Below are 10,522 nucleotides of genomic sequence, written 5' to 3'. Positions count from 1 at the left end.
TCATATGATTGAAGTATGCATGTGTGCTTCTCGATGCATTGTATGTATTTGGTACATGCATATTATATAATAAGGGGCTTGTAGGTGACACCCTTTGGTGATTTGACGTGTCATGCACATTTTAATGAAGGGGTCGTACAACCTGTAACACATAATAGTGTACTATATTATTTCTTTGCAAAAGCAAATGTTCACGGGATGCACGACACATTCACGGGGCATGTATGAGTTACTAACTTCAATAGCTGGCGTGCACGCTATCTAGGGCAATTGTGCACCCGTGACTCCTCCCTTCTCATTTAGTGCTTGGAATTTGGTTCAGAGGGACCTAGAAGGGGATCAATTTTCTGGGTTTTTGGGCTCCGAAAATTCGCACCCCGGCCCTCCCGTGCTTTCGGGGGAGTTCTAATGAATTAAGGTTTGGGATAAATTTTCAAATGACTAATTAGGTTTGTAGATAAGACAATACCCAGAGATTTCGCCCTCATTTTGAGAGGATTTTAGATCTGAGTTTTGGTTTCCTATAGGCACAAGTCCCTATACTTAATTGCCCCTCCAGATAAAGAGAGAAAACTTTCGATTAAGGCTAGTCATCGATCAAATACATAGATATACATGTAATCTGACATATAGTAGTAGCATTAGTTTAGGCGTTTAGAAGGTTTGATATTTAAAATCATATATTTCACCATCTTGCACTTAAAGCGGATGGTGGAGGAATGGGTGATGGACCCAACCAAGATCACATGGTTTCGTCATTCCGGGCCATCGTGGCCCCTGTTCTACTTAGTCATAGGAGGTAGTCAATTCAACCTGATAGAAGGATCCTTGTCGGCATCCATGAGTTACATCGTCCAAGGGTATCTTATAGACATGGGGTGAACATTTGCCTAAGAGGACATATTTAAATTCACCTTAGCTAACAAAGGGCTTTGAGCCCTATCAATTATATCATATTTATTCATATCTCAAGGATTTGGTTCCATTGGAGAGCTTACAGGCTCTGGCAATAACCGTAATTTAGTGGTGTCATTTGGCAGCAAACCACCCAGTTCAGAGGGCCTCGATCATAACCATTTACCAGCGGTACCATTTGACGACAAGATAGCCAATTAGAGGACACGTGCCATGTCTTTATTGGCATGAGATGGTTTGAATATGAATACTACTGATATTCTCGATCAGACACTAGCTCTTTGTGAGCAGCACTGTATTCTCAAATTTGACCACCCAGCAAACTATTGTGGAGGATGGATGAGTTTTGCTTTATGTGATTGATAATTGATTTCAATTTTAAATATTTAGATTTTTTTTAGTTTTTAAATTTTTGGGCATTTATAAGGAATTTTGAATATTTGAAATTAACTCCTCCGGTTAAGATCTACTTTCAAAACGACCATCATCAGGATATTAATGGGCATTTTCATTTGTGTATTAAATCTTGTCGACTCTGTCAACTTGCCGACAGATAATTGGGTTTGTTGTGGTTTTTATGCATTTGTTAGTAAATTTTCTTGGTCATAGGTCTTGAATGCTTAATATGAACGTATAAATAAATATCTTGGTCAACACCGAGACTGCACATTTGTTTAATAACTTAAGTCGTGTCAACTCCTATTTTCTCTCATAGGAAGATTGGGCTCAAACTTATGTTCATTTCTTGACCCGCGTAGCATCCTCGGACATCACGTGTGTACCCACAACATGCTCGTCGGGACCCATACGAGTATTTAGGGGGCATTTTTGGATGTATAATGGATCTTCTACAATAGCTCGTTGAAACTTGTGTTTGTCATAGCCCTTCTATATTTTCCCATAAGTGACGTGTTGAGTGCACGACAAGTCCTCTACACATCTCAAAGGCGCTTGCATTTGTTGCATGTCACTCACGTTTGGTTACAAAAGTCAATATATTTACTAGCCACTGAATAGTAATTAATCGTAGAGGTGTTATAGCATCCACAACCTATTGATCATCACCCACCTATATACATTACTATGTATATGATACATCTTTCATTATTGCTAGTAAGCACTTGCATCCGCCACGATCTTCCATCTCTTATATATAGAGGATCCATCATATTGGTGATATATTCACCGTCATTGCTTGTAGATATGATCATTATATGAATGAAGAGTCCTCCTATAATAACTTGTAGGAACTCATATATATTACAGATTTGTTGTATCTATATGTGCATAATACGCTGTGTATATAGCTATGCATGCAAGGGGGTCGATCACATTCATCATACACTACCCTTTATTACTTGCAGTGACCCGATGTATTTGCTTGCAAGTCAATACTAACTGTAGGAAAATTATGTTCATTGCAGTACCTTCCAACATTGGCTATGAGTAATGCTATTATGTGTGATTCAAGTCTTTTATCAATGCTTGTAGGGGGTTGCATTCATTATAATTCGTTGCCTTGGATTATAGACAATGCATTGCATGCATCATATACGAGTCGAATCATTATATCCATTGTACATTGGCCCTTGTCACTTGTAAAAAATTGCCATGATTACTCAAAGTTTAATTATCATTGACGATGCAGATATTGATGCATTCATTATGTGCTCTTCATATTCTACCCATGGGCATCTTATGTAAATTACATGTTCGTTACATATTAATCAATATGGCTTATAGAGGTTCAGTGGATTTGTTTCACAGTTAGGTAGCATTGACTGTGTACTAGCTTTTATGTCCTTTTCATGAACATTCTCTATCATTATCTTGCCTCTTATTGTTTCTTGCAAGCGGGTTAAGGTATTCATATTTGCAATTTGAGATATCTCAATTATAGGAGGGTCATCATATTTGTTTCTTGATTTGTTCAAGAGTAGACTATTGCATTTGTTGCAATCATTTTAAATCAATTATAAGCAAGTCATGTTGAAATATACAAGCTCTTTATTTGATTATTAATGTTCATTAGAATGATCTAGATCTTTAATTAGCATTTTTATTGATGTGATTGAGTATTTTCAAAATTAAAGTTTGATTCCCTGTGATCCAAATCAAGTTCCATATAGTTCGTTTAATGTTCAATTGAGGTCCTCTGCTATTCATTTAAGTTCTATTGTTATTTCATTCAGTTCAAGTTTGTAAGTTCCCTGCTTCAATCATGTCTTATGTAATAGTTCAAATTCTTATGCGCTTTTACTATGAATTTTGGCAATCTTCCAACGTCTCCCCTATTTAGGATAAACAATAGGAGTCTTGGTCATCCCACCATGCTACAAGAGCATGTATGACAAGTGTTAGGTGACATCGCGGCCGTATTTCTTTAACCCTACCACTCTACGAGAGCGTGTATGGATCTTCAAAGTACCTTTTCAAAAACTCACCATTATTTACCCCGCCATACTACGAGAGCGTGTACAAGGCCTACCTTCCTCGTCGTATTCGTCGCACCGGGTTTTCTCCCACCGTGCTACGAGAGCGTGTATAAGAGGTTCTCTGGCTCAATACTAACGTCGAGTGCGGGGGTTTTAAGTTAGAAATTTATACTTGCGCGATGTTGATGATGGTGGTGAAGACAATCTGACAACGATTTGCAAAAATGCACAAAAAACATTTTAATTTCCCCCTCTTTTAGTTTCCTCGAATTTTCTTCCCTTTTTATTCATTTCATCATTCTTTGTAACAAGACCCATCAATTGTATCTATATTAATATAATTAACAAAATAGATCAAGTATATATGTCTAACACGAAAATTTCATGTAATGTGATCTCAAATCATGATTATTTTTAACTAGTATAATTTTATAACTCAAAAGAGTTATAATCAAAATTCAATACTTCATGGTAAATCGTAATTGAAATTAAATAACTTTATTTCAGAGTTTCTAATTACTAAAATAACAATACTTTATTCTGATCATAAAATAAGTTTATAATAATTGAACAGTAAAACAAACTCCCACTAAGCTAGCAAATCATCAAAACAAATTACACCCATACGAGCCATATGCTCATGAAATATTTTAGGTGTTAATCATTTTGTAAGTGGGTCTGCAATTATAAAATCTATACTAATATGTTCAAATAGAATTTTAAGAACTCTAAACTCTTTCTTTCACAACAAGAAACTTAATATCAATATGTTTTGATATTGATGAGCTCCTGTTATTCTTGGAATATAACTCACTTGATTTATTATCACAATTTATCTTTAATGGTCTCTCAATGTCATCAATAATATGTAACTCTGTGATGAAATTTCACAACCACATTCCTTGATTTGAAGCCTCATAACAAGCTATAAATTTTGCTTCTATTATTGAAGAAGTTATAAGTGATTGCTTGACACTTTTCTAAGAAATAGCTCATTCACCTAATATAAAAATATAGCTTGAAGTGAATCTCCTGATATCGAGGAAATCAGCAAAATCAGAGTCGAAATACCCCACGATCTTTAAATGATCAGATCTCTGATATGTGAGTATGAAATCTTTTATCCTTTTTGGATACCTCATAACTCGTTTCACTGATTTCCAACGATTCATTCTTGGGTTACTTAAATATCCACGAAGTATTCCAACAATGTACGCAATATCCGAATGCATACAAACTTGAGCATACTTAAGTCTACATATTGCCGATGCATAAGAGATCTTATATATCTCTTATTTTTCAACTTCATTTATTGGGCATTGAAGCATATTAATCCCTTGTCGCACAATCTTTCGTGCAAATATGCTAAGCACTTTAATAATATAGGCTGTTTGTGATAACCAAAGTATACCACGAGAGCGATCCCGATGAATTTGTATACCCAACACAAATGATGTATTTCCAAGATCTTTCATTTCAAATTTATTTGAAAGAAATCTCTTAGTCTCATACAATACGTTTATATCACTATTTGCTAACAAAATATCATCGACATATAATACATGGAGAATAAACTTACTCCCACTTGCCTTATGATAAATGCATTGATTTGTAAGTGTCATATTGATTATAAAATAGTCTTTTAAAAAAATTAGAGAGAGTTTCTTTATAATGAATGACTTTCTTTTAAGTGAAATCTTTAGCAACTAGACGTGTCTTATATCTTTCAATATTATCTTTTGCATCTATTTTGGTTTTAAAAATTCATTTACAACCAATAGGTTTTGCTCCTTCGGATAATTCAGAAAGATCTCAAACATTATAATCTTTCATTGATTTCATCTCATCTTCCATGACCTTTATCCAATTTTGAGAATTAAAATATTATTTGATATGACTAAATGAGATTTGGTTATCTCTCAATCCCATATAAAACTCATGCTCTTTGAGATATATAATATAGTCATTTGAAATTTTTGTTCTCTTTTCCCTTGTGGATCTCTTTAATGACACTTCAATTTGAGGTTAATGACCTTCTATATGAGTGGAAGATAATTCAAGATTTCTTTGATTATCTAGATTTATAATTTGAATAACATCAAGCATAATTATCTGATTTTTTCAATGGTAATAATAAGAATAATAACATATTCATTCTCAAAATCAAAATCTTTGAGTTTATCACTCCCACTATATTCAACATCCTCAATAAATTTAGCATTGCCCGTCTCAAAAAAGAATTTATTTGAGGAATCATAAAATTTAAAGTTTCTTGACCTTTCAGAGTATAAAAAAAAAAATAGCAGCTGACAATTCTTGAGTCTAATTTTCTTCATTATGCTTATATAGCCTAGCCTCAGCTAGACATATCCAAAACATGAAAATGCCTAATGCTAGGCTTTTTTCCAGTCCACAACTCATATGGGGTTTAGTTACTGCTTTTCTTGGAACTTTATAAAGAATATAAGCTGCAGTCTTTAAGGTTTCTCTCCAAAGTGATTCTGGTAAAAAAGAATGACTAATCATACTTCTAACCATTCCTTCAAGGTTCTATTTTGTCTCTCAGCTATACCATTTTGACTTGGAGTCCCTAGCATATAGTGTATTGAGGAATGATGTCACATTCTGCTAAATATCTTACAAAAGGGTTTGGGCGTTGTTCACATGATCCATCATATCTATCATAGTATTCACCACCACGGTCATATTTGACATTTTTAATCTTCTTGCCAAGTTGATTTTCAACTTCAGTTTTGATGACCTTAAACACACAAAGATTCTGACTTTTCATGTATTAAGTATAAATACCCATAACGATAATAATTATTTATGAAAGTAACAAAATACTACTGACCTTTCCAAGAAGTTGTAAGAAATAGGCTATAGTACACGACCCGAAAACTCAACTCGAACCTGACATGAAAATTTTGAGTTTAAGTCAACCCGAACTTGAAATGGGTCGGATTTGGGTCTTGATTTTGGAACCATTTCAAATTTTGGGTCAGGTTCGAGGTTTGGTTTTACCTGAACCTGACATTGACCCGATTTTGACCCGAAGAAGTGCAGGAAAGGGAGAAAGTTAGCTTCACAGCGAGCAAACTCCCGTCGTTGCCTCTGCCTTCCGATCAAAATGTTGTAACTTCTGGTCTGATCAGAAGGGAACGTCGTCCAAGGAGGCAAGGAGTGAAGTCTAACAACAATGAAGGAGCTTCACAGCGAACGAACTCCCATCGTTGCTTCCGATTAAAATGTTGTAACTTCCTATCCAATCAGAAGGGAAAGTCATCCAACTGTACAAGAAGTGAAGTCGAACAATAATGTCATAGTGAGCAAACAACAGTCGCTGCTTCCAATCAAAAGGTTGCAACTTCCGATACGATTGGAAGATAACGTCGTCCAAGGAGCAAAGTCGAAGCAATGAATGAGCAGGGAGCAAGGAGTCAGTCAGCGAGCGAACTCCAATCATTGCTTCTGATCAAAGGTTGTAATGTCCGATCCTATCAGAAGGTAACGTCGTCCAAGGAGAGAAGTCGAACAGCAAAGAATGAGCGGGGAGCGAGAGCGTGGAGCCGGCCAGCGAGTGAACTCTCGTCGTTGCTTTCGATCAAAAGGTTGTAATTTCGGATCCAATCGAAAGGTAATGTCATCCAAGGAGCGAAGTCGAATAGCAATGAATAAGCAAGGAGCTGTTGCTTCCTATCAAATGGTTGTAACTTCCGATCCGACTGAAATCGAACGTCGTCATAAATCAGGTTCGAGTTGACCCGAACCCCAAGCGGGTTTGGTTCGGGTCCAAAAAATCAACCTGCTTGTAAAAATGAGTTAGTTTCGGGTTGAACCAAATAGTACTGAGTCAGTTCCGGGTTCGACCCGAACTCAACCCGTAACTCGAAATTGACACCCCTAAATATTAGTATGTATTAATTCCAAAATATTTAAACTCCTTTTAATACCTAATTTATTAATATTTAATTGTTTTGCCTTAAATACATTTAATACAAATTTTAAAATCAGTATAATTAAGGGAATCAAGAATTTCATCTAACACAAACCATTTAATTATTTGCTTAGAAATATATCCTAAATGCTTGTGCCATAATATAAAGAAATTTTTATCAATTAATTTTCTCTTTATACCAAAATTATTTATATAAAAAGTTTCATTTATCTGTGAGACAAAAATATCTAATTTATATAGATAATCAATCAAAGAACATGTATCACTAATTTTTAAACACTGAAAGAGACTAAATTTTTTATTTCAAAATGAATAAGAATAGCCAGATTTGTCCAAACATGAAATAGAAACCAGATTCCGTCTAAATAACGATATATAAAAAGTATGACATAAATCCAAAGTAGAACCAGATTCTAAATACAATCTATATAAGCCTACAGTTTAACATGAGCTTTATTGACATTTCTCACATAGATGAATCTTTCAGCATCGATTGGCACTCTACTTCTTAGACAACCCTGCATAGTCACACTTATATGAGTAGTTGTACATGTATATATTGTAGGAAAACATAAGTGGCATTCGGAGATGCCAGAGATAAACAGAGTAAAAGAAAAGAGGAAAGGTTTCATTCAATAATCTTGAGGTTACAGGAGTGCATTATATAGAAGAGCAAAATAAAGAAAGTACATAACAGATAAAGAAATAATACAAGAAGAGTCTAACGGTGCAATGAGGAACCGGTCTTGCTTTGCCACGTGTAAAGGTGGCTTAACAGCCCCCCTCAAGCTTATGGGTGTGTAGCAGCTGTAAGTTTGGTGGAGAGGATTTTGAACCGGTTGTTAGGTAGAGCTTTGGTGAAGAGGTCGGCTAGCTGATCTTCGGTGCATATGTGATGAACGAAGATGGTATTTTTATTGATGCACTCTCGGATGAAATGACAGTCCACCTCGATATGCTTAGTTCGAGCGTGAAAAATCGGGTTGTTGGCTAGTGCGATTGCGGAGGGTTGTTGGCTAGTGCGATTGCGGAAGTGTTGTCGCAGAAGACTTTGGTAGGTTCGTTTGGGGTGTGTGAAAGTCTTCGAGTAGTTGATGAAGCCATAAGATCTCGAATGCTTCAGTGGCGAGTGCTCTGTATTCGGCCTCCGTGGATGATCGGGCTATTGTATTTTGCTTCTTTACTTGCCATGAGATGAGCAAGTTGCCAAGGAAATTGCAGTATCCGGAGATCGACTTACGGTCATTGCTAGCCCAATCTACGTCCACGTAGCCTTTTAGTGTTAAGTTAGTCCGGTCTAGAGGAAAACCTGTGGAGGAGGAGCCATGTATGTAACGAAGTAGATGTTTCATGGCTTCGTAGTGGATGTTAAGAGGAGCTTGCATATGTTGACACAGTTGTTGAACGGTGAATTGTATGTCCGGTTGGGTTATAGTTAGGTACTGAAGTGAGCCTATAATCTGTCTGTAGAAATGTGGATTGTCATACTGTTCATTGGATGTGGCTGTTACGATTGTTCGGCAGGAGATTGGAGTTGAGACCGGTTTGGATTGCTCCATGCCGGCGCGCTGAATGATGGTCTTTGCATAGTGTTGTTGATGTAGAATGATGCCAGATGGTGTTTTGGCGGTGTGAATGCCCAGGAATTGGGACAGAGAATCGAGATTTCGCATCTGAAAGGTTGCATGGAGATTAGTTAATAATTTATTGATTTCGGATGGGGAATTACCTGTGAGTAGTATTTCGTCGACGTAGACGAGCATGTAAAGGTGGATGTTGCCGGAGTTGTATGTGAGAAGGGAGTGATCGGAGGCGCTGACTTGGAAGTCGTAATTTAGTAAGTGATTGGAGAGCGTCGCATACCATTCCCTTTGTGATTGTTTAAGATCGTAAAGTGCTCGTGAGCTTACAGATGTACTGCGGATGAGTTGAATCTTGGAAGCCTGGCGGTTGAGACATGTAGACGGTGTCGGACAAGGTGCCGTGTAAGAATGCATTCGAGACATCGAGTTGGTGAATAATCCAATTGTGATGAAGAGCGATGAGAATGAGGACCCGTATGGTTGGCATTTTGGCGACGGGGCTGAATGTTTCTATGTAGTCGATATCTTGTTCTTGATTGAATCCTTTTGCCACTAAGCGTGCTTTATGGCGGGCGATGGTTCCGTTGGAGTTATATTTGATTCGGAAGGTCCATTTTGATCCGAGGATGTTCATGGAGGGTTGCGGCGGAACTAATTCCCAGGTTCCTTGAGCTTGAAGAGCTTGGAATTCTTGTGACATGGCGGTGCGCCATTGTTTAAATTTGACTGCCTGGTTGTATGTGGTAGGTTCGGTTGGTTGGAGAATGTGGGCTAGATCAAAGATCTACTTTGGTTTAGAGAGGCCACTTTTTAGCCTGGTGACCATGGAGTGTGATGGTATGGGCGCGGTTGAGATAGATCTGTGAGTTTCTGAGATGGCAAGGTGGCTAGGGATCGGTCAACTGGGAGAGTGTTCTGGACGGAGATTTCTGGGTGTGTGGCTTGGCTGTATGTGGTGTTTGTTGGTGTGTTGGGGCGGTGACTTGGATGCTGGGATGTGTCGTGTGTATAGTGTGTGGGTTGAGGTTTGGTTTTGAGGGATTGAGGTATGCTGACATTTGGAACCAGTAAGAGTGGGGGAATGGATTGAGAGTGGTTTTACTGTGGTGAATGGTGAGAGAACTTGGTTGCAAAGGGGAACGTATTTTCATTGAATATAACGTGGCGCGATTTATAAAGTTTGTTAGATTTGGGATCCATGCATTTGTATCATTTTTGTTGGTGGGCGTAGCCTATGAACACGCAGGGATGAGAGATGGGTGAGAGGAGGTGTAAGGCTTGAGCCACGGATAACATAAAGAACCAAGGACTTTGAGGTGATTGTAGTCCGGTTGTTGGCCGTGTAGAATTTCGAAGGGGATTTATTATGAGTGTTGGGAGAGGGTAGGCAGTTGATGAGATAATTGGCAGTTAAGAGGGTGTCGATCCAAAGATGAAGGGGTAAGGCAGCTTGTATGATAAGAGCCCTCGTGGTTTCGATAAGATGCCGATGTTTGCATTCGGCGACCCCATTTTGAGATGGGGTATGCGGGCAAGTAGATTGATGACTTATGCCTATGGATCTACAATATGTTTTGAATTTGTTATTAATGAATTTGCCTCCATTGTCTTGCGAATAGTTCATATATGGC

The 10,522-nt window shown here is 37.5% G+C and overlaps 1 protein-coding gene across 1 annotated transcript; it reads right to left on the bottom strand.

Annotated features, from left to right (window-relative positions):
- Positions 1-8,324: 8,324 nt before the first annotated feature.
- LOC110116750 (uncharacterized mitochondrial protein AtMg00810-like) lies at positions 8,325-9,314 on the bottom strand. Its single transcript, XM_020850449.1, has one exon. It carries the CDS (start codon positions 9,312-9,314, stop codon positions 8,325-8,327), a length of 990 nt encoding a protein of 329 aa, XP_020706108.1.
- Between the last annotated feature and the right edge of the window lie 1,208 nt (positions 9,315-10,522).

Source organism: Dendrobium catenatum, unplaced genomic scaffold (assembly GCF_001605985.2).
Source record: "Dendrobium catenatum unplaced genomic scaffold, ASM160598v2 fragScaff_scaffold_1024, whole genome shotgun sequence".
NCBI lineage: Eukaryota > Viridiplantae > Streptophyta > Magnoliopsida > Asparagales > Orchidaceae > Dendrobium > Dendrobium catenatum.
The sequence above is the reverse complement of the archived record's forward strand: the minus strand, read 5'-3'. Positions and strand labels throughout refer to the sequence as shown.

Coding starts and splice junctions, on each gene's coding strand:
- LOC110116750 (XM_020850449.1), bottom strand. CDS start 9,314: ATGTCTCGAATGCATTCTTACACGGCACCTTGTCCGACACCGTCTACA.